The sequence below is a fragment of the Eumetopias jubatus genome, unplaced genomic scaffold, assembly GCF_037043125.1.
Source record: "Eumetopias jubatus isolate StellerSeaLion01/CBP00866 unplaced genomic scaffold, mEumJub1_p1.0 scaffold_10, whole genome shotgun sequence".
Taxonomy (NCBI): Eukaryota; Metazoa; Chordata; class Mammalia; order Carnivora; family Otariidae; genus Eumetopias; species Eumetopias jubatus.
Genome location: NW_028274816.1, coordinates 63,909,584 through 63,933,723, shown reverse-complemented (window position 1 = coordinate 63,933,723; position 24,140 = coordinate 63,909,584). Strand labels below are relative to the sequence as shown.

Here is a 24,140-nt window from a genome sequence, read left to right as displayed (position 1 = left end):
CCAATAAAATCTTAAACAAAAAAATATTTTCTGACTTGTACTGTGCCTCTGACATGACACTGACTCACAAAAGCTGTTCACCCCTTCACACTGGCAAACCACAATTCTATCCTAAACCTACCCCCAAAGTGCACATAACCTCCACACTTCAACGTGGCTTAAACAACAAGGTGTTTGTCTACTACTAAGGACTTTCTCTACTGTGAACTTTCTGGCGCCTGATGAAGCAATATCTTCCACTGAAATACTTTCCACATTTGCTGCACAAATAGGCTTTTCTCCAGTGTGGACTTTGTGGTGCTGAACAAGTCTATCCTTGAGGCTGAAGGCTTTCCCACATTCATTATACTCAAAGGTTCTTCCTCCAGTTTGGATTCTCTGTGCTCAAGATTTCTTTTGTAAATGGAGGACATCCCACATTCATTACACATATTCAAGGCCTCTCTCCAGCATGAACTTTTTGGTGTTGAATGTGAGCGGATCAATGATCAGTGTCTAAAGAACTTCCCACATTCATTACATTCATATGGCTTTTCTCCAGGGTGAACTCTCTGGTGCTCACTGAATTCAAACCTTTTTATGAAGGTTTACCCACACTTGCTGCATTCATAAAACTTTTCTCTGATGTGGATTCTCTGGTGCAAATCTTTTTTTGTGGATGTAAGATTTCCACATTTACCACGCTGAGATGGCCTTCTCCGTTGTGAACTTTCTGGTGTTTAAGAAGGGTGGAGCTGTGTCTGAAGAACTTCCCACATTGGCTGCACTCATAAGGCTTTTCTCCAGTGTGAATTCTCTGGTGCTCAAGAAGTCTGCTTTTGTAGACAAAGGACTTTTCACATTCGCTGCATTTATAAAGTCTTTCTCCAGTGTGGATTCTCTGGTGTTCAAGAAGTCTCTTTTTATGGATGAAGGACTTCCCACATTCACTGCACTTATGAGGCCTTTCTCCAGTGTGAACTTTCCAGTGATGATTAAGGCTAGATTTGTGTCTCAAGAACTTCCCACATTCGTTACACTCATAAGGCTTTTCTCCAGTATGGATTCTCTGGTGCTCAAGGAGTATTCTTTTGTAGAAGAAGGACTTTTCACATTCATTGCACTTATAGGGCCTTTCTCTAGTGTGGATTCTCTGGTGCTCAAGAAGTCTCCTTTTATGGATGAAGGACTTCCCACATTCACTGCATTTATAAGGCCTTTCTCTAGAGTGAACTTCCCGGTGATGAATAAGGTTGGGTCTGTGTCTAAAGAATTTCCCACATTCGTTACACTCATGAGGCTTTCCTCCAGTGTGGATTCTCTGGTGCCTTATAAGTATTCTTTTGTAGAAGAAAGACTTCCCACATTCACTGCACTTATAAAGCCTTTCTCCAGTGTGGATTCTCTGGTGCTCAAGAAGTCTCTTTTTATAGATGAAAGACTTCCCACATTCACTGCACTTATAAGGCCTTTCTCTAGTATGGATTCTCTGGTGCTCAAGAAGTCTGCTTTTATAGATGAAGGACTTCCCGCAGTCACTGCACTTATGAGGCCTTTCTCCAGTGTGAACTTTCCAGTGTTGGTTAAGACTAGATTTGTACTTAAAGAACCTGCCACACTTGCTACACTCATGAGGCTTTCCTCCAGTGTGGATTCTCTGGTGCTCAAGAAGCCTTTTTTTGGAGACGAAGGATTTTTCACATTGACTGCACTTATGAAGGCTTTCTTCAGTGTGAGCGCTCTGCTGCCCCATGAATTTAACCTTTTTGTGGCAGGCTTGCCCATGTGTGCTGTGCTGCCGTCGCCGAGTGTGAGAAACTGCCCTGCTCCCGCTGCCTCTGTGTGGATGCTCTCCGCTGGGGATGGTCTGGTGCTGGAGAAGGCCCAGGCTGCCCAGGGAATAATGCTCAACCTCTCCACAGGTGAAAATATTGTCTGACATGAGGACTTTGCTCTTCATGAACAAAGCCCCGTTCTCCTCCCTTCCAAGGTCCTTCTCTCCATGGTTCTGCTTCTGGTGCTGGTGTAAGTAAGAACTAAACAAGCACAGTTTTCCACAAGGCCCACAAGTGCATGGTTTCAGTCCAGCACATGTTCCTTCGTGCTCAGCAAGGTACAAGACGTCTTTCTCCGCTAGGACACACACATTGCAGAAATGAGCCTTTGGGATAGACAGGCCTGGGTCTGGAGTCCTGGCCTGTGACACTCTTTCCATAAAAACACATTGCTCAGAAAAAGCTTCCTCAGCTTTTACCCCATGCCAACAACCTGAGAGCAGAAAAATGCCGGTGAAGTGTATTATAGACTTTGGTGTGACAGGACAGCCCATTACAAATGTGTGTAGGACACAAACAGGACTGAGTCCATGGGTTTGTTTTCAGGACAAAGGAGCCAGGATCAGGTGAAGGAAGGGGACACGGTATAGCACTTGGCCTCTGATGGTTACAGAACAGTGTCTGTGGGGATGGGGGCCTCACAACTAGCAAGAAAGTCGGATACACTGCTGCGCCAGCAAGAGAGGTCTGGTACAACTCACTCCTCTGCCAGGGGTTCTCAGCAGGACCTTGTCTGCTGGTGACAAGCGTGTGCTGTGTAGAATGTGTGTCCCACCCCAGGAAAAGGCAATTGCCTTTTAGCTGGTGGTCCACCATTTAGGGCTATGTGCACACATCTCATGACACACAGTGTAGGCTAATGCTGCAGAACATTGCAGAGAGAAAGAAAGGGGAAAGATGTGAGGGACATAGATGTAGGGGATAGCCTGCAAATACTGACCATGTAGGTGTCTATAATTCCCGACACAGGCAGTACACAAAACAGAAGAGGGCAGAACCTGTGACACAGATCTTCCACAAATGGGAACAGTCAACAAAATAAGGAGGGGCAAAGCTAATCAGAATTGATCGGGCAGGTCCAAGACTCAGAAACCAAACCCTTCTGTGAGAGGCTTCAAGACAGAATATGTTGGGGTTTCATAAAGCCCAGGCCCAGCAAACACAACACCTATGCCAAGAAACCAGGAAAGGAAGCAATGCCCATGGCCCAGCTCTGGGAAGGACAGAGACCCCTGGAAAAAGGAGAAGAGCAGAGCCTCATATAAGGCAATGGTGTGGGAATGAGGGTCCTTACCCAGGGAGGCTATCAGTGCCAAGTTCTCCAGCATCACGGTGTGGTACAGGTGTCTCTGAGCCTCGTCAAGGAGCGCCCACTCCTCCTGGGAGAAGTACACAGCCACATCCTCAAAGGTCACATGGCCCTGTCATGATGAGGGCAGAGCAATGCATAAGTAGCCTCTCTAACCAAGACCCTCGGGCCATGGCCCTCCTCCCCAGCTCCCCAACTCAGAGGAGATACCAGGTCCTGCTCCACTGGTACCCGCTCTTCCTCACGTCAAACTCCTCACTGTTGCCAGTCATCAGTAGGAACAGATGGGGAGAGAGGCAGTCTTACCTACGCTCTAGGCTGGTGTAGAGAGTCCCTGGCACTCTCTTCACAGTCAGCTCTCCTGGGATCATATTGATCATGCCCCGTATGTCACTTATGCTCAGCCTTCTGGCTTAAGCCCTGAATACAAGGACACTGAGTGCATCCTCACACTCCCTCCGCATTTGCACAACACAATGGGATCACTCCTCTCTCATGTGCCAGGCCACGACCACTCATCCGTGACACCACTGCCACCTCTGGTCCTTGTCCCAGGCCATCTCTCTGGTTTCCCCATATGTCACTCTGCATGTGGCACCCAGGCACTGTTTGCCAAATGCAACAGGATCCAGGGCTACCCCAGGGCCTCTGATGGACCCTCCTCCCAGAGGCAGTCCTAGCACTGAGGACTGCCCCACCTGGTCTGGCTCCGTCTTCCAACTTCAGCCACCCTAGCCTGTGTAGGAGTGGGACCCCCCAAACCCTCCTCCTCAGTGTTGCTTGTGCTGTCCCCACACCAGTCACACCCTTCCTCTCTCCACCTCCTCTCAATCAAAGCCCAGCCCCACTTTTCCTACCGCAGCCCCAGAGACTCTCAGCTGACCTCCTTTTCTCTTAAGCTAATCTGTCATCCCATCTGACACGCTTCAGGTTCCAGCAAGAGCTGTCACAAAACTGAACCTGCGGAGGGAGAAAAGTACCACGCCTTACACAGTGTCATCTGATCTCCATTACTGCTCTGCCTTTCGGTAAATCTTGCATCCAGCCCCTGGGAATCCTGTGCCACCACGTGGACTCCCACCTGAGGCCTGTTGCCTCATGCGACCCCCCCACACACACACTCATGGTCACTGTACTTCCTCATGTCTTAGTAATGACAGCCATCCCTATCCAGGTGCCCAAGCAAGTGAGCCAGTCCATGGAGAATAACCTCCCCATCCTTCCCCTGTAATGGCATTGCCACCATGATCTGCAGAGTGCACCCTCTTAAATGAGACATGGTCTACATGCCTGCCATCGCTGAGGGGTGTCTTCAAACCTGAACCCCTTCCCTGAAATCTAGATGTTTGCTTCTAGATGCCCACTTGCCACCTCCACTCAAAGGTCCCCGCAATATCTCTGACACAACATGGCAAAAACCTAACTCCTCAGAGTGCTGCTGTTAAGTACTCCTGCTATGGACTTTCCATCTCAGCAACAGCACTTCCACACTTCCAGCTAAAGCCAAACATCCTGGAGTAATCCTAGATTCTCTCTCACCCTGTACAGCGGAAAATCATCCCTACTTACAAAATAACCTAGAAACAAAACAGTCTTCTCCAACTATGGAGCCAGTGCTATGATCCAGCTACCATTAACCTTCACCAAAATTGCAGCCTCCACTGGGGTCTCTGCCTCCACCCTCACCCCCACAATCTGTCCTCCACTCTGCAGGCAGAGTAGCCTGATTAGACCTGAGTCAGATCACTTCCCTTCTCTGCTCCAAACCTTCCATGGACCTACTGCCCTCAGCAGACCCAATTCCTCAAGCTGCTACTTGAGGACTGGCTCTTGCCCCTCAATCTCTGTTCCCAGCAGATTTAATGTAGTCCTGCAGTTCACTGAACCCTCCCATGTGGACATGCTGGTTCCCCTTATGGACTAGAGAAATGGGACACCTCAACACAACTTCTGGCCTTGATTAAGGACCCTGCACCTAAGATGACCCCAGGGCTCAGAACAAAGGGCCTGAGGATGTCACTATCTCTTTTATCTATGTGCCAGTACCATGGGGATGGGGATCAGGGCCAGTGAGCACAACCTCCCGGCACTTCTTTTATTTCAATGTGTTCACCATCCTGGAGGCTCCCTGAATCTCACAGCTCAACAATTTTTATACCTCCAGCTCCTCTCCCATCTGGGAGGTGGGGGGGTAGCTAAAAGTTGAAGTGTCTTTAAAACAAAATAAAACAAAACAAAACAACAAAAAAGACCATTTTATTTATTTTTAAGTAATCTCTATACCCAATGTGGGGCTCAAACTCACGACCCCAAGATCAAGAGTCTCATGCTCTTCCATCTGAGACCGCCAGGCACCCTGAGAGTTTAAACTTCTAATCACCTGGTCTTTCTGGTGACCAGCCCCAACTTGAGGCTATCTAGAAGCCCCACCCCAAGTCACCTCATTAGAATAAACTCCTGTGGGATGAAAGGAGACAGTTATGATAACAAAAACCACGCCTAACACCCAGGAAATTCCAAGGGTTTTAGGAGATCTATGGCAAGAGTCCAGGACAAAAATCCAAATATATTATATATACACACACACACACACACACACACACACACATTCTGTTACAGAGGTATATTGCTATTCCAATCAATCATTACTTGCTTGCATAAGTTTAACTGACTAAACTTAAACTGTTTTGAACTTGTACTTCCTGCGAGAGCTGAGGCACCTGTGAGACGTTCATGAACCTGGGCTCCTCCACCAGCCAGGCTGGGCCTTCCCTGGCTCCACAGGGAGTAGACAGTCGGCTGAGTCTTCAGAGCAGAGACTCTCACGTGCCCTCAAACCTCCATTTCCCATCCCAGCAGGGCTCCTGACTCATTACACCTTCCTCTCCCCCACCACCTTAAAGCCCTGGACCACAGGACCCTCCCATCTGTGGGCACTCTTGCCTGCCCTCCAGCCCCAGCCCTCTCTTCCTTCATCTCGGGGCCTATCTCAAAGAAGTGTTCAGATCTTTCCATCCTAAATCTGAGATCCAGGCTTGGTCCTGGTCCAGGACTTAGGCTGCTACTATATGGACATCACGGAGCCAGCCTCCGCTGAGTCCAGAGCAGAGATTCCAGCCTCCTGTATGTCACCTCTACTTTGGGAGCTCGGAAACAGTAAGCCCAAAATCCAACTCGTAGGCTCTCCCTGAAACCTGCTCCTCACACCAGTTTCCTCGTCTCAGCGCGTCCGGATATTCAGGCAAAAGACAGACTGGATAGTCTTTGGTCGTGTCCTTTTGCTCACAGCCACCCTCGCTGCAGCAGGAAATCCTTCCGGTTCTACGTCTAAGATCATCAGGAATCTTACTGTTACGTTCCTCCTAGCCGCTGCTCCAGAGGTCCAGACCCCAGCACGACTGTTTCGAGTCTTTCGCAGCGGTCTCCCTGGCTCCCCTGAGCAGCCTGGAAGGACTGTAGAGCTCCAACCCAGCCCGCGTCCCTCTTCCACTCACGACCCTCCAAGGCCCCCAGAGCCCTCACCCCGACCGCCCGGCGGCTCCCTGCCGACTGGAGGCGGACCCCCGCTCTCCCGAAGGCTCCGGGCTCACGCGCGCCCCCACGGCTTCGCACGTGCTGGTGCCACCCACACGCCTCCCACGGGGGCCCCGAAGTGCGGCCCCGGCCACGAACGCCCCAGGTTCCGGGGACCTGGGCCTGGACTGCAAGGTCCTGAGCAGGAGACCCACCCCCGTGGGCTCGGGGCAGAACACACTCTCTCACCTGCGCCGGGTACCTTGGCCCGGCCGTCACCATAGTCATCGGCGGGCTCAACCGGGCCAGGGGACGCGTGATAATGGCGGAGACCGGCAGGAGGCCCCGAAAGCGGCTCCGCGCAGCCGTGCTCGCGCCGAACCTCAGACCCGCTCCGTGCAGAGCACACGTGCCCTCTTCTGCTCCTCTAGGTTCCAGTTCCCTTCGGCGGACGCAGGGCTACGAGCCCAAGAAGCACGGCATCCACGAGGCACAGGAGGGAAGCCCCGCCCCTGGCCTTTCGGCCTCTTGGAAACGCCCCGGCGTGCGCCCTCATTGGTCAGCGTGATCCGGAAGCTGGGAGCACAGTCTTCTGGGTAACGTAGTTCCTCTCAGCCGTGCCCCGGGGTGTAAGAGCCTCTCCCACCCGTCTGCACATTGAGGATCGGTGGCCCCTATGAAAGAACAAATTAAAAACACATCAGGGGCGCCTGGGTGGCTCAGTCGTTAAGCGTCTGCCTTCGGCTCAGGTCATGGTCCCAGGGTCCTGGGATCGAGCCCCGCATCGGGCTCCCTGCTCCGCGGGAAGCCCGCTTCTCCCTCTCCCACTTCCCCTGCTTGTGTTCCCTCTCTCGCTGTGTCTCTCTGTCAAATAAATAAATAAAATCTTTAAAAAAAACACACACAACATCAAATTAGAGGCAATAAAACCTGTTAACCTTAAAATAAAACTTCCAGTTATTTCACCAGCCAAAGATGGGCCTATTTCGGAATAAAAGAGAATTGTAATCCAGGATGAACAAACTACGCAAAACCTTAGGTAAAGGACAAAGGAGAGGTACCCACTTTTATGGAGAAAAGAGGTAAGCTGGGAAGGCTGTTATAAACTAAAAGTCCATTGGAATAAACTGGGAGTTCGAAGTAGAGTGGCTTCTCATTGGCTGAGTTGTTGAGTTGGGGAATAAGCAAAGTTTTCTTTCTCCAGCTGGGATAGTAAAGTAGCATCCATCTGTTAGATCAAGTATATCTCTTCCTGTTGGGTCTGCAATGGACTCTAAGTGGTAGTGCATAAGAACTCCCCTTGCCGAAACCTCCTCACTACATTTTAATGAGGTTTCAGTTATTAATTTTCATATATATGTGTGTGAAGGTGAATTCACTTAGCTGTAAATCAGCAGATGTGATTTAAAAGTTAGTGACTGAACATAGATTGGTTTAGAAGGATCTTCAGCAGGTAAAGCAGGGTTACCTGTCTGGGCTAGGGAAGGAGCAGAGGAGGGGGTGTCAGAGTGGATATCCACCTGACATTTATACAGAATTGATTTCTTAAAAAAACTGAAATTTATAGTTATTAAATTTAAATTTTTATAATTTTTAAAACACCACTTAATATTGAAAAGAGAAATCTGGGACATAACAGAATAAAAATATGTAACAGAGAGGCGCCTGGGTGGCTCAGTCAGTTAAGCATCCAACTCTTGATCTCAGCTCAGGTCTTGATTTCGGGGTTGTGAGTTTAAGCTACCTGTTGGGCTCTGAGCTGGGCATGGAGCCTACTTAAAAAAAAATATGTAATAGACCTAGGACAGTGAAGTAAACTAACAAAAAAGGAAAGATTTGTGATCTTTTGGAAGAGACATCATAAAATAAATTTAAATCTTTTTTAAAAAATAAATTTAAATCGGGGCGCCTGGGTGGCTCCGATGGTTAAGTGTCTACCTTCGGCTCAGGTCATGATCCCGGAGTCCTGGGATCGAGTCCCGCATCGGGCTCCCTGCTCCTTGGGAGCCTGCTTCTCCCTCTGCCTCTCTCTCTCTGTCTCTCATGAATAAATAAATAAAATCTTTAAAAAAATAAATTTAAATCGAAAACACTTAGGTAAGAAGATGTAGTATGGGAATTAATAAAATTTGCTCATATAAAAGCCCACATTAGAATCTTATAAATCTGAAATTGCTGTGGTTACTGATCATCCAGCCCTTAAAGACTTCAGAAATATAAAGACAATAAAAGATCATGATATTCCCATAATCATAGAGTGTTGGGCAATAAAGGGAGGATCTGAATTAAGTAACTCCTGCTCTTAGAAAGGGGGACATGGGGGCGCCTGGGTGGCTTAGATGGTTAAGTGTCTACCTTCGGCTCAGGTCATGATCTCAGGGTCCTGGGATCGAGCCCCACATCAGGTTCCCTGCTCCATGGGGAGCCTGCTTCTCCCTCTCCCTCTACTGTTCTCCCTGCTTGTGCTCTCTCGCTCTCTCTGTCAAATAAATAAATAAAATCTTAAAAAAGGGGGACATGAACTTCCCCATCAAACGAATTCTCCAGGGGAGCCTACCTGGCTCAGTTGGTTAAGCATCTGCCTTCAGCTCAGGTCATGATTCCAGGGTCCTGGGATTGAGTCCTGCATTGGGCTCCCTTTTCAGTGGGAAGTCTGCTTCTCCCTCTCCCTCTCCCTCTCCCCCTCCCCCCCCCGCTCATGCTCTCTCTCTTGCTCTTTCTCTCTCAAATAAATAAATAAAATATTTTTTAAAAGAAAATACAAAAATTATTTTAATATAAAAGTGTGTAGTAATTTTCTATAAAAGATTAATGCAAGCCATAAATTTAAAATAAGAAAACAGTGTCTTATTGGCATAATGGCATGGAATTCAAGTTCAAACCTAGCAGAGTAAACTATAAAGGTTACAAAAAAGCACTCACATATTTAGATTCCTCCTGCAAGACTGGGCTATGTTGGTGCTACAGAACATTGGAAAATGGCTGCTTAAAAAAATTGTTCAGGGGAAACAGGGTATCCAACTGGTTAAACTCAGATTTTCATCTCTGCTCTTAATCATACAGAAAAATTAATTTCAGATAAAGAAGGCTTAACAGGAATAAAAAATACGTAACTCTTACAAGATCGTGGAAGAAAATATATTTGTGAAATGATAGAACAGGATCTCTCAAGCCAAATATAAAAATTATCAAAACTTATACACAGGGGCACCTGGGTGGCTCAGTTGTTAAGCATCTACCTTTGGCTCAGGTCATGATCCCAGGGTCCTGGGATCGAGCCCCACATTGGGCTCCTTGCTCAGCGGGAAGCCTGCTTCTCCCTCTCCCACTCCCCCTGCTTGTGTTCCCTCCCTCACTGTGTCTCTCTCTGTCAAATACAGAATAATAAATAAATAAAATCTATAAAAAATAAATAAAATCTTTAAAAAAACCATATACACAAACTATATGAAAATAACAGGTTTCTATTACCAAAAAACCCATAAAAATTAAAATAACAAGAACACAAGCGAGAAAATACTGAGTCATCTATAATTTTTAGAGTTAATATATAAATAATACATTTAATAAGTCCTACAAATTAACAAGAGAAAGATTTAAAACCAGAGACTGCAAAGCTCTTGCATGCCACTTTAGATTAGAATTACAAAAGGCAAACAATAATTTTTTAAAAATAATCTTATTGGCGGGCGCCTGGGTGGCTCAGTTGGTTAAGCGACTGCCTTCGGCTCAGGTCATGATCCTGGAGTCCCGGGATCAAGTCCCACATCGGGGGGTCCCTGCTCAGCAGGGAGTCTGCTTCTCCCTCTGACCCTCCCCCCTCTCATGCTCTCTCTCTCAAATAAATAAATAAAATCTTTAAAAAAATAATCTTATTGGCACTCAGGAAAATGCAAAGGACATTTGCCTGGTATGATTTGTACTCCGTCCTGAAATCATACCTTCTCCACAGTCCAGACCCAGGACTCCATTAATCTTTGGAGATTTGTCCACCCTGCCAGGCACCCAGAGCTCCCCTCCAGCCCCTGGCTCAAGTTGGGTGACTAAATGGGACCTAGAAGATGGAAGTTCGAAGGGAAAAACACAGCAGTTGAGTAGACAACACTAGCCCAGGGTGTCTCAACCCGTGACACCACTGAACAAAACTGATCACACAAAGAACCTTGAAGGGGAGGCTTAATGTAACAGCCTAGTGCTCTGTGCCAATCATGACCACTTAAGTGCCTGTAATTCCTGAGACAGGCAAGGTCCAAGCAATATCTAAAAAAGGCAGGGGCAGAAATTGTGACACATCTGTGCCAGATGTGAACAGTCACCTTACAAGGAGGTGCAAAGCCAAATGCACTGGCAGGACAGGCTACAATACTCAGAAACCAAACCCTTCTGTGAGAGGCTTCAAGACAGAATATGTTGGGGTTTCATAAAGCCCAGGCCCAGCAAACACAACACCTATGCCAAGAAACCAGGAAAGGAAGCAATGCCCATGGCCCAGCTCTGGGAAGGACAGAGACCCTTGGAAAAAGGAGAAGAGCAGAGCCTCATATAAGGCAATGGTGTGGGAATGAGGGTCCTTACCCAGGGAGGCTATCAGTGCCAAGTTCTCCAGCATCACGGTGCGGTACAGGTGTCTTTGAGCCTCGTCAAGGAGCGCCCACTCCTCCTGGGAGAAGTACACAGCCACATCCTCAAAGGTCACATGGCCCTGTCATGATGAGGGCAGAGCAATGCATAAGTAGCCTCTCTAACCAAGAACCCCAGGCCATGGCTCTCCTCCCCAGCTCCCCAACTCAGAGGAAATACCAGGTCCTGCTCCACTGGTACCCGCTCTTCCTCACATCAAACTCCTCACTGTTGCCAGTCATCAGTAAGAACTGATGGGAAAAGAGATTGTGTCATCTACTTTCTAGACCTGGCATATAAAGTGCCACCACTCTCCTGACAGTCAACTGCCCTGGAGTTCCTCAGATCGTGCCACATACAACCAAACTTGTGCTCACCCTCTGCTCAAATGCTGAGTACAAAGACCCTGTAATCCATTCATACTCTGTCCCCATTTGCACATCACTCTTGGGACTGCACCTGCTCTACCTTCGTATCATGGCTGCTAGATCCCCAACACCACAGCCACTTTCTAGCCCATGTCACAGGCATCTCTCTGGCTTCCCCACAAGCCACTCTGCATGTGGCACCAGGGCAGTGCTTGCCAAATGCAACACATCCAGGGCTACCCCAGGCTTCTGATGGACCCTCCTGCCAGAGGCAGTCCCAGCACTGCTCGGAGGACCACCCCAGCAGGCCTGGCTCCTTGTTGCATCTTCAGCCATCCAGACCTTCCATGGATCTCAGGTAGCTTAAACCCCTCTTCCTTTTCAGTGTTGCCTGTGCTATACCTACCCTAATAATATCTTTTCTTGGCACCTACACTCATTCAACGTCAGCCTCATCTGCTCCCATCACATGCCAATGACTCTCCCAGCAAGTATCATTTGCTCCCAAACTAATGTCAGCTTGTCTGAAATTCCTCTGGCTCCATCAAGAGTTACCCTGCCAAAAAAAAATCTGGGCCTGGAGATGGAAGAAAAAACACCAATCCTGGCCTCTGCATCATCTGACTCCCATTACTGCCTTGACTCTGAACAGATGTCATAACTTCGTCCCCTTGGAAGCCTGTGCCAGCAGCCAGCGCTCTCCCCTCTCACTACCACACAGCCATGGTCAGTACTCTCCAGCTTCTGTTAATGAAGACTGCCACCACTATCCGGGTGCCCAAGACACCCAGTCCTCGGAGAATACCGTCCCCATTCTTCCGCACTGCCACCATAACCTGAAGAGGCCTCCTCTGAAGTACGACATATTCCATATGCCGCCCACCTACTCACAGATAGCGTCAATCTCAATCCCTCCTTTAAATTCCACGTGTGTTTCTAACTGCCAACCTGACACCTCCTCTCAGGGGTCCCCAGAGTATCTCAGACCCAACATGGGAAAAACCTAACTCCATATGGTGCTTCTGTTAAGTACTCCCACTACTGACTTTCCATCTCAGTACCGGGTGCTTCCACGCTTCAACTGCGAAGGCCAAACATCTTGGGGTCGTAACTGACTTTGTTCTCTCATCCCACATGGCAGAAAATTGTCCCTGCTAATAAAACAGATTGAGAAACCAACCTCTTCTCCCAACTTCAAAGCCATTCTTATGATCCAGCTACCATCAACCCTCCCCTGTACTGTTGTAGTAGCTTCCCCTGGAGTCTCCTGATTACCTCAGGCTGCCATTCCAGGACTGACTTCTGCCCCCATCCCTCAGTTTTCTGTGCCCAGCAGACATAATAGAGACCTACAGTTCATTCCCTGAACACCCAGCTCATTGTCATCTCTAAGCATCTGAACACACTTGTTCGTGTGGCCAGGTAACCTTTCATTTTCTCATACTACTGGTTGAGTATTGCTCCAGAAAGTGAATCCTACCCCAACCCCATCTCAGATGATGGTTTTTCCATCCTTGCAGGTGCTAAGGCCAAAACCCCGCAGTCATCCAGCTCCCAGAGATCTAGAATCCAACCACCTCCGCCACTTCCACGGCCACTCTTCTGGTCCAGCCACATTCAGCAGTGTTTCAGACTACTGCAATTTTCTCCTTCCTCACCCCCACAATCGGTTCTCCACTCTGAATTCCCCAGAGGACTTGTTAATGATGAGTCAGATCACCTCTCTTTTCTGTTCCAAATCTGTGGCTCCCCAGACCCTCAGAACAGAGGCCGAACTGCTCAGCTAGTAGTTCCAGTACTGAATACTGCCCCCCACTGCCCTCCCCATTCCCACCAGATATAAAGCAGACTTGTGATTCCCTGAACACTATCAACTCAGCCTCATCTCCAAGCATTTGCAGACACTGTTTCCCATCCCAGGGACAATCTTTGGCTTCACATTGTGTTGGTTGCCGGAAATGTGGACTTTATCATATAAGCCCCGGACTGGATTCAGGATTCAAGAATCCAGGCTGAGGAGAGCCCTCAAGGTCCCCAGACCTAGAAGTGGGAGCTAGGAAGGCGAAGAGCCCATGAAACCACCCTCCCTCAAACAGGGACCACGCAGGTGGGGGTCTGGGTGAGGGAGGGCTTGCGGCACGACCCTTGCCTGTGCCAGTTTTGTGTGAACTGAGCAGGGTGGGGCAGGGCGACCTTGGCTGAAGGTCTCAGTTCTGCAAAATGGTAACCCTGCAGTCCTGGGAAAGCTCATCCCAGCCCTCCATCACGGATTTGGTGCAAACTAAGCTCTTTTTCCTTATAGTGCAGTGATGCCCCTTCAAGTTCCCCCTCCACGTCCTGGATCGGAAGTTACTTTGTGTCCCTTTTCCTTCCTTCACTGCCCTAGCTAAAACCTTTAGCAGAGAGGTGCCTGGGTGGCTCAGTTGGTTAAGCGACTGCCTTCGGCTCAGGTCATGATCCCAGGGCCCTGGGATCGAGCCCGGGATCGAGCCACGCATCGGGATCCGTGCTCGGCGGGAAGCCTGCTTCTCCCTCTCCCACTCCCCCTGCTTGTGTTCCCCCTCTCGCTGTCTCTGTCAAATAAATAAATAAAACCTTTAAAAAAAAAAAAAAAAAACCTTTAGCAGAATAGCTTCCTCTAGAGAGAACTGGTTTAGCAACATCTCAGAAATTTTAATGTGTTGTGTAATTTTTTGCATAAGGTAGAGTTCATTTGCTTGGACTGGAAGACTTCAGTCTTAGGTCTAGGAACTCTGGATATCTGGCTCTGAGTCTTTGTTGAGATAGGGTGGTGGGACTTATTATGTGCTGTTTAAAGTCCAAAGCTCCCATGGGGACACCCAAGGCCAGTTTGTTTACTGACGGTTTTCAAAATGGCATAATTGATTAGGTATCCTAATTTGACTTTTAGCAGAAGGGATAAAATCCTTGCTGGGAATTCTGACTCAAATTATCCTTCATTTGAAGATGAATATTATCCATGCACAAATAAGGATTCTGCAAAGCTGTGCCTGGGTGACCCATGCTCCCTTTATTTTGCTACAGTATGTCCTTTACATTCCCCCCTCCCCATAGGCTTCTCTCTCTCTCTCTTTTTCAGTCTCAGGTGTAGAATTTAGTGATTCATCACTTACATAGGACATCCAGTGCTCATCACAAGTGCCCTCATTAATACCCATCCCCCACCCCCATCCCCTCCAGGACCTTTTAAGAAAAACCTCACATCCGGATGCTCTGAAGACTTGTGAGTCTTTTCAATTATCCACACACGTGAAATTTTTGCAGTTTGTGATACAGAGAGGTTAATTCATATGATCCTCAACTCTACTTTAAATAATAATGAGAAGGTAGTATTAGGGAGAAGGAAAAATGGGCAGTACTGGGTGGTGGGTGAGGAACCACTGTTGCTATCTGGATGGCTTCTGGCCATTTCTGGTTTGTGGTTGTTCAAGGACTACAGGCTTGAGAAGGAAAGTATAAAAATAGGACCTAGGTTCAGTAGGTGCAGGACTGGGGAGATTAAAATAAATGAATGTCAAAAGACTTTGAAACTTAGGGAAAGTCATTCAAGAATACACAGTCTTGGCTACTTTTCTTTGTTCTAGGGAAAGTGAAGGCAACAGAGAAGCTACTACAGCTGAAGAGTTATGGGTGGTGATCCAGTATGATACTAAAGCTTGTCTTAACTATGCCTCTGATCCAGGTGATTCTTTTTTGTTTGTTTGTTTGAAGATTTTATTTATTTATTTGACAGAGAGAGTGAGAGAGAGCACAAGCAGGGGGAGCTGCAGAGGGAGAGGGAGAAACAGGCTCCCTGCTGACCAGGGGGAGAAGCCACTGAAAAATGTGCCCAGATACACTAGGTATAAAATCATCTGTGTGTCTGGCTTGCAGTAGCATGTGCCCATGTGTTGTGGATAGAGGACAAGAACCAAGGAAAACAATACTTGCCAAATAGTGTCAGAGAATATGTGGGCTTATATGCTTAGTAATAATAGCCCCAATGGCCACAGTGTGTACTTATGAGAAACTCACTGGCATATGCAAACTACAATAGAATTGAGGATGACTACTTCCCATATAATGTCCTAGGGACAATGAGCATTTTAGGGCCCATAAAATGTATTCAGATATCACCTCAGCAATAAGCAAGCTATGGCTGGGGTGCCTCGGTGGCTCAGTCCGTTAAGGGTCACACTCTTGGTTTCAGCTCAGGTCATGATCTCAAGGTTGTGGGATTGAGCACCCTGCCGGTCCTTGAGCTCAGCATGGAGTCTGCTTGAGAGTCTCTCCTTTTCCTTCTGCCCCTCCCCTTGTTCATGTTCTCGCTCTCTCTGTCTCTCTCTCTAAAATAAAAAAGTAAAATCTTTAAAAAAAAAAATCAGTCTATAGGGTGCCTGGGTGGCTCAGTCGTTAAGCGTCTGCCTTCAGCTCAGGTCATGATCCCAGGGTCCTGGGATCAAGCCCCGCATCGGGCTTCCTGCTCCGCAGGAAGCCTGCTTCTCCCTCTCCCACTCCCCCTGCTTGTGTTCCCTCTCTCGCTATCTCTCTGTCAAATAAATAAATAAAATCTTTATAAAAAAAATAAGCAGTCTGTGGCAAAAACAGATGTGTGGCCAAACCCTAATTGGCCAAAATGCTCTAAAAGAGCCCTGTGTGAAATTGTCTTGGGTCTAGCTGGCCTGAGATAACCAGAATCGGTCTTTACTGAAGAGAAGATACTGAGGAAAAGTATTCATTGGCCATACTGACCACACCGAAGGTATCTGTTTTCCACGAAGAAGAGAAAAGGTTTGTCATCTTCCATGGGGCTGCTGTAACAGATCCCACAAACCAGGTGGCTCAAAACAAATTTGTTCTCTTTAGTTAAAAAAATCAGAAGTCTGAAATCAAGAGGCTGGCAAGGTAGGTTCCTTCTGGAAGCTCTGAGGGAGATTGTTCCATGCCTCTCACCTAGCTTCTGGTGGTTTCCAGAAATCCTTGGTATCCCTTGGCTTGTAGATGCATTCTCTCCAGTTTCTGCATGCATCTTCACGTGGCCTCTTCCCTTGTGTCTCTGAGAATATCAAATCTCTTCTCCTTTCTCTTATGAGGACATCAGTTATTGGACTTAGGGCCCACCCTAAATGCAAAATGATCTCTTCCCAAGATCCTTAATTAAATTATATCTACAAAGACCCTATTGTCAAACAAGTCATTTCCCAGGTATCTGGGATTAAGATTTGGACATAATCTTTTTCAAAAGACACTATTTAACCCTGCTCACAGATGGTGAGCAGCTTGAAAAGATAATACAGCTTTAGAAAAATGGATAAAACAAATTCATCAGATAGTAAGCACACTAGAGAACACAGATGGAAAGAGCATTCACGCTGACCCAAGAGGAACAGTCATATTTGCTTCTCCAGATGGAAGCAGAAGTAGATCAAGGACAATAGCCTGGAATCTTGTCAGCTGAAACAGCCAGGTACCAAGCAACTAGGGACCACTTACAAAGCCCAAAGCCTAAAATTACTCATACTAGCCAATCCGAAATTGTTCACCTGGCCTGCCTTGCCTGTCCCCCAGAAACCCAAATAAAGGTGGTACCCTAAACCTTCTCCTTGTTTCTGCTCTTACCTCCTGACCACCCTGGTGTCTTTCCCATGTGGCCCTTTGTGGTATGCTTCCTGTTTCGAGAACATGTGAGTATCATAAACTTTGTTTTCCTGAGCCCCTCCTCTGTCTCCTCATTGACCATTTCTTAAAAGAATGCAAAATAATGAGGAAAAGAATTTTTATACATTTTCGAAGAATCCTTCCTCTAATAACTTACAATTATACCAGAAAAATAGTAACTTTTGTGTAGGGAGATCAGAAGGACAAAGTGAAAAAGTTACCATAACCAATAACGGGAAAACAGACATTACATGCCTCCTAATACAACACATTGAGAGGACAAAGCAATACTTCTGTGGTTTCCTTGCCACAAAAATGCCAAAACTCAATTAATCATTAAGAAACCTCATGACACACTAGCCGAGGTAAATTTTACAAAATAATTGGCCTGTACTTTTTAGAAACAACAAGAAAAAACACTTCTGAAGAGTGAGAAACTGTTTCTGATCAATAGAGAATAAAAGCAAATGAGAAATAAAGGCAATTCTTGATACTGAACTTGACTCTGGACTGAAAAAATTAGCTGTAAAAGGGCATTCATAGAACAACTGACAAAATTTAAATATGAACTATGAATTAAATAATACTATTAAAGCAATATTAAATTACTTGGTTTTGAATATTGAACTAGGTTATGTAGGATAATGTCAATTTATATAGGAAATATACACCAAAGGGTTCTTTGGCCAAGGGATACAACGTTCCCAACATACTTTCAAGGTGTTCAAAAAACAATATATATATGTTCACAAATAACACATATGTTCAGAAATTATATATCTACATATGTATACACATACATGAACATATATGCATATAAGGATATAAGACAGATCTTCTTTAATCTTATAAATAATACCTTTAATCTTTAATTTTATAAATAACATAAATAACAAAAATACTGTTGCAAATATCATAACTCAGGGCTCATTATTAAAATATTCCCATGAGATTAAAACAAAAGGAGGATGGCTGCTCTTTGCCCTCTTAATCAGCATTTTTCTGACGATCCTATTTTGTGCAATAAGGCAAGAAAATAAATATATAACAATTGGAAAGGAAGAAATAAACATGTCTTCCTGCATCATGTAAACTATTTCCTCAAATGTTATCTTCACTATGAGTCCAACTATTGACAGCCAATCACAACTTTAATCCATCTGAAATCCCTGATCTTTTTATCACCTGTACCCTGCTCTTGTTTCTAAAGGACCCATCACCTTCTAATGTACTATGTGACTTAGTAACACAGATGCATTGTTTGTTCCTTTCCATCAACTACAGAGTAAATTCCAGGATTTCTACTTATATTTTGTGCACTGATATATTCCATATGCCTAGAAATGTGCCTGAAACCCATAAACTACACAATAAATATTTGTTAAAATACTGAACAAATAATCACACCACAATACCCTATTTATTCACACAACTCCGGATACACTTTCTCCCTCCGCCTACACTGTTTTTTCCTTCAATTTCACTGCCCTCAGTGCTCTCAGGAATGAGAAGGAATTATCTTCTGTAAACAGAGCCCTCAAACTGACTAAGAAATTTGATCAGCCTCTTTCTTTCACTGATTAGATAAAATGGTACTCTTTCACATTCTATTAGAACTAAATTATTTCAAAAGTAGATTCTTCCCATCTGTTTCTGCCACTCTCTTTTAAACAAATTTTTAAAAAGGATTTTATTTTCTTCTGAGCCAAAGTCAGACACTTACCTGACTGAGCCATGCAGGTGTCCCTCTGCCACTCTTAACGGCTTTCCTATTAGCACTTTTAATAGCTTTCAGAAGTTTTCGCAATCCCAAATATTTTTTAGTTATTTTGGGATTAATTAGAATTAATCTCTACTCCCCATGCAGACACTGTCACTGCACTTACAGGTGAAATGATAATCACTTCTTGGCAAGCAGATGAGATCACAGACCAAACCTCTATCTCTGGCATAAGTGTGCTATTGAGATACTTCGCAGATGCTGTGGCGGCAGTCCTTGTCCTGGGAGCAAATCTAAACTGTGTAAATAGCTTTTCTTTTCAGGTAAGTATCATATTCTTAGAAAATACTTATCTCAGGAAATCCAGGATTAGACAGTAGATGGATAGAAAGATGATAGAGAAAGAAAGAAAGGAAGGAAGGGAGGGAGGGAGAGAGAGAGAGAGAGAGAAAGCAAGCAAGCAAGCAAGCAAGCAAGCTAAGAAGACCAAACACATAGAAACAGGAAAACATTTGCTGAGGAAACCAGAGGCATGTCGCCAGTCTTGTCAAACTGCCTCAGGGCTGCCCAACATGTCCCCTCTCCTCAGTTAAATTGTTTTGAAACTTCTCTCACTTCTTCGCACGAAACAGAGTGACCAGAACAGCATTCACCCTAAGGGCATCAAAATACAGCGTTGTGAGTACTAACATAATAAAGGTGAGCTCCCACTCTGAGTAGACACCTAGTGTCTGTGTGATAGCTGCTGCTGGTGTATGTATGTGCATGTTGTTTTGGTGTTCTGTTCTGTTTTGTTTTAAGCAGGGGTATGTTGTGCTAAATGGAGTCTTCAATGACGTATCTCTAAATTTCTGTCAAGTTCAGGAAGACTGTTCACCGTATTTCTCATTTAGACCAGTGAAGGCTCGTTTATCTGTCATGTACAGAAATGCAAATATTGTGTAAAGATAAATAGGGCAAAAAGATTATGGGGATATGAATAAAAGAATATAATCCTGTAAATGTTATCCTGGAATTTAAACAGATTTTAAAGTGCCTCAGTTGTCTTGTTGTCACCCTAATCTGACACTCTCTACCCTCCAAGGACTGCTCTGTGGATTGATCCATTCCTGTATTTCTTTCTCTATCTCACGATGTTATTCATATGCTTATGCTCACGATGTTTCCTAATTTCTCTCTTTTTTTTTTAAGATTTTATTTATTTATTTGAGAGAGAGAGAATGAGAGATAGAGAGCACGAGAGGGAAGAGGGTCAGAGGGAGAAGCAGCCTCCCTGCTGAGCAGGGAGCCCGATGCGGGACTCGATCCCAGGACTCCAGGATCATGACCTGAGCCGAAGGCAGTCGCTTAACCAACTAAGCCTCCCAGGCGCCCGGTTTCCTAATTTCTCAATCATGTTGGGAAAAAGACTGAAACAATACTGACTGGTTCAGTATACAAAGATCTCCTGACCTCATCCCCACAACTGTTGAGAACTGCGTGCAGTTGTGCCCTCATTCGATCACCCACAAACTTATAGATGGACATTGGGGTTATTTCTTTTGTTTTTGTTCATTTGGCAGAGTTTTCTTTCTCTCTCTTTCTTCCTTCTATTTTAATGGACTTTACTTTTTCATTGAAATATATTTGACATATAACATTGTGCAAGTTAATGTGTACAACATGTTAATTTGATACATTTATATATTGTAATATGATTGCCATTTAGTGATAATTAGCACCTCTATCATGTTACATATCCTTTCATTTTAGTTATTGGAATAATTAAGTTATAGTCTTTTAGCAAGTTTTATGATTTTCAGAGGCTATTTCTTTTTTTTTTAAGATTTTTTTATTTATTCATTCGAGACACAGAGATACAGAGAGAGAGAGAGAGCGTGAGCAGGGGGAGAAGCAGACTCCCCACGGAGCAGGGAGCCCGATGTGGGGCTCGATCCCAGGACCCTGGGATCATGACCTGAGCCGAAGGCAGACGCTTAACCATCTGAGCCACCCAGGTGCCCCTATCAGAGGCTATTTCTAATCCAGTTCGTCAGTGAATTGCCATTGCACACACACACAAGCAGCATAAAATAACCACTTAAAGTGAGAAAATAAGTTTTAGAATAAGTGCCGAAAAGTACTCTGCATAGTGTTGACAAGGCATTTATTTCTGCTTTTTTCCTCTCAGTCTTCTGACTTCAATTAAAATCAGCCCCTAGATGTTGATGCAATGGGTTCTGGCAAATTGGAATTGGGCATTATCTTCATCACTCAGACGGGAGTTGGGATCCTAGGAAATTCATCCCTTCTTTGTCTTTATACTTTCTCTTTGCTCACTGGACACAAGTTGAGACCTACAGACTTGATTCTTAATCATCTGGTCCTAGCTAACTCCATGGTCCTTTTTTCCAAAGGGATCCCTCAAACAATGGTAACTTTTGGATCCCGATATTTCCTGAATGATGCTGCCTGTAAACTTACCTTTTATTATTACAGAGTGTGCACTGGGGTTTCCTTCAGCACTATCTGTCTCCTCAATGGCTACCAAGTTATTAAACTGAACCCTAGTATTTGTAGGTGGATGGAGCTCAAGATTAAATCCCCAAAGTTCATTGGCTTCTGCTGCTTCCTCTGCTGGATCCTACATCTCTTGATAAATTCATTTATTTCTGTAATAATGAGTGTTCCACCACATAGCAAAAACCTTAGTGTGGAAAAGTAATGGATACTGTTCCTGGAATAGGGTATTGAGATTTAACATATTATATACAGCCATACATTTTCCCCTTGACTTTATGAGTTTGGGCTTCATGGTGTGGGCAAGTAGCTCCATGATCTTCATCCAGCTCAGGCCCAGGCAGCAAGTACAGCACATTCGCAACAACAGCCTTGCCCCCAAAACGTCCCACGAGGCCAAAGCCACAGGAACCATCTTGGTCCTGGCGAGCTCCTTTGTTACTATTTATTCAATCTATGCTATTTTGACTGTTTGGATGACTGTGGTTGCAAATCCAGTGGAAAGTGAACAGCACTATACTCCTCTCATCATGTTTTCCAGCACTGAGTCCTTTTGTGCTCATGGTCAGTGACACTTGAGTCTCTCAGTTCTGCCTTGTCTGTAGGGCAAGGACAAATTGTTTTCCCAATCTGGTTAAAGTGCTGAGTCTGTTTTAACAGCGTTTAATCATTCATTTAAACATTTGTTAACATTTTATTAACTACTGTGTGATAGGAAATTATGACATCATGGCAAATAAGGTCAGGAAAAGCCCATTGTCTTATAACAGAGGTGCTGAACACCATATATTTAAGGTGCTAAAATGAACACCATATATTTAAGTACACAAAGATTACTCATTCTGTGTTAGGATCTTCAAAGGAGAAGTTCAGAGAATTTTGAAATAGTGTAAAAGAGGGGCGCCTGGTTGGTTCAGTTGGCTAAGCATCTGACTTCAGCTCAGGTCATGATATCAGGGTCCTGGGGTTGAACCCCACACATGGGGCTCCCTGCTCAGCAGGGAGTCTGCTTCTCCCTCTCCCTCGCTCTCTGCCCCTCCCCCCCACTCATGCCCTCACTCTCAAAAAAATGAATAAAATCGTTTTTAGTTTAAAAAGGGGGTGCCTGGGTGGCTCAGTCGTTAAGCGTCTGCCTTCAGCTTAGGTCATGATCCCAGGGTCCTGGGATCGAGTCCCGCATTAGGCTCCCTGCTCAGCAGGAAGCCTGCTTCTCCCTCTCCCACTCCCCCTGCTTGTGTTCCTGCTCTTGCTATCTCTGTGTCAAATAAATAAATAAACTCTTTAAAAAAATAAAAAAAAATAAAAAGTTTAAAAAGGAAGGAAATTTCTAAGTTTAAGGAATTTGGGGGAATCTCTCACCTTGGTCTTACAAAAATACATGCAAGTGTTTTTTAAACATATTTTTGAATCATAATTGAGTTCAGTTCTTTCTGACAGAAACAAATCACCTGGAAAGATCTTATGGAGCCTCAAGGGATTGGAAGAAATCCTGTGTGTTTAGATTGTCAAGAGGTGGGGAGAGCAGCCGACTACGAAATAAGAAAGGATGGTGATGGAGAGTTCTGAGTGAACACTTACGACAGGCCAAGAAAGCTGAACATTTGTTTGTTTGTTTTCAATAACAGGTCAGTATAGGAGTTCAAACTATGAGTAAAAATGTCAGCTCTCCTTATTTAAAATTATTAATAAGAATTTAATTTTAAATTTGCTTGCTTAATTAGTAACTCTTTAAATATTATTACAGTTTAAATTACATCAAAAAGAATAAAATACTTAGGAATACATTTAACCAAGGAGGTGAAAGACCTATACACTGAAATCTATAAGACAATGATGAAAGAAATTGGAAGAAATTGATGGAAAAAACTGCCATGTCTATTGATATACCATCTCTTATTTAAAATCATTTTATGGTGTCTATTCCCAGTGATTCTCAGTTCTTCCCTTTTTCCTTTCTCTAATTTTTTTGCTTTTTTCGGTTATAGTTCTATCATATATTTTTGTTATACTTAGTGATTTCATAAATTTAGTCTTGTTAGTGTTAATTAATTAAATTAGTGTTAAAATGACTTTTTTCTATAAATATTTTGAATTGACTCATCTATATACAAAGTTAAAGTGAATATTCATAGTGACACACTACCCCACTTCTCCCTCCTCATCTCCTCAATCCAGGGAAGGAACGCTGTCTGCAGTTGATGAAGATTCTTCCAAAAAGATTATAATTTAACCACAAATATTGTGCAAGGTCTCTCTTAACTCCCCTCTGCTTGCCTTCCTGCTGAGCAAATTTTTTCTGAATTCCCCTCTCAGAATTTATTACCATGGATCACGTAGGATCTCTGTCGGTGAGGTCAGTGCTTCCACGTCCAACAGCGTCCACTGAGGAAGTAACAGTGGCCCTGAGTCTTTCTTCTTCTTCCCAGCCCTTGACATAATAACATTCCTTTCCTCACACATCACACCAAAGCTGTGATGGTCAGCCAGTGCTCAGCCCACAGGTGAAAGGACAAGGGAAGGATCAGGGAAATTAAGGGGCACATGAAAGAAATGGAGTCAATTGTGGGAATTTAGGGGGTCAGAGGTGGTCATAGAATTAATTGCTGCCATCTCTTTTATCAGTGGCTGTCCTTGGCCCA

At 45.0% G+C, this 24,140-nt stretch overlaps 1 protein-coding gene and 1 pseudogene across 1 annotated transcript; one reads left to right on the top strand and one right to left on the bottom strand.

The window, feature by feature from the left end:
- Positions 1-596: 596 nt before the first annotated feature.
- LOC114200946 (uncharacterized) lies at positions 597-6,958 on the bottom strand. The gene is given in 4 exon segments (XM_028093352.2): positions 597-783; positions 785-2,247; positions 3,109-3,235; positions 6,886-6,958. Coding segments are annotated over 4 exon segments (1,737 nt in total). The 5' UTR covers positions 6,925-6,958; the 3' UTR covers positions 597-675.
- On the top strand, positions 6,959-22,158 carry LOC148163307 (vomeronasal type-1 receptor 1-like; annotated as a pseudogene).
- Positions 22,159-24,140: the final 1,982 nt, after the last annotated feature.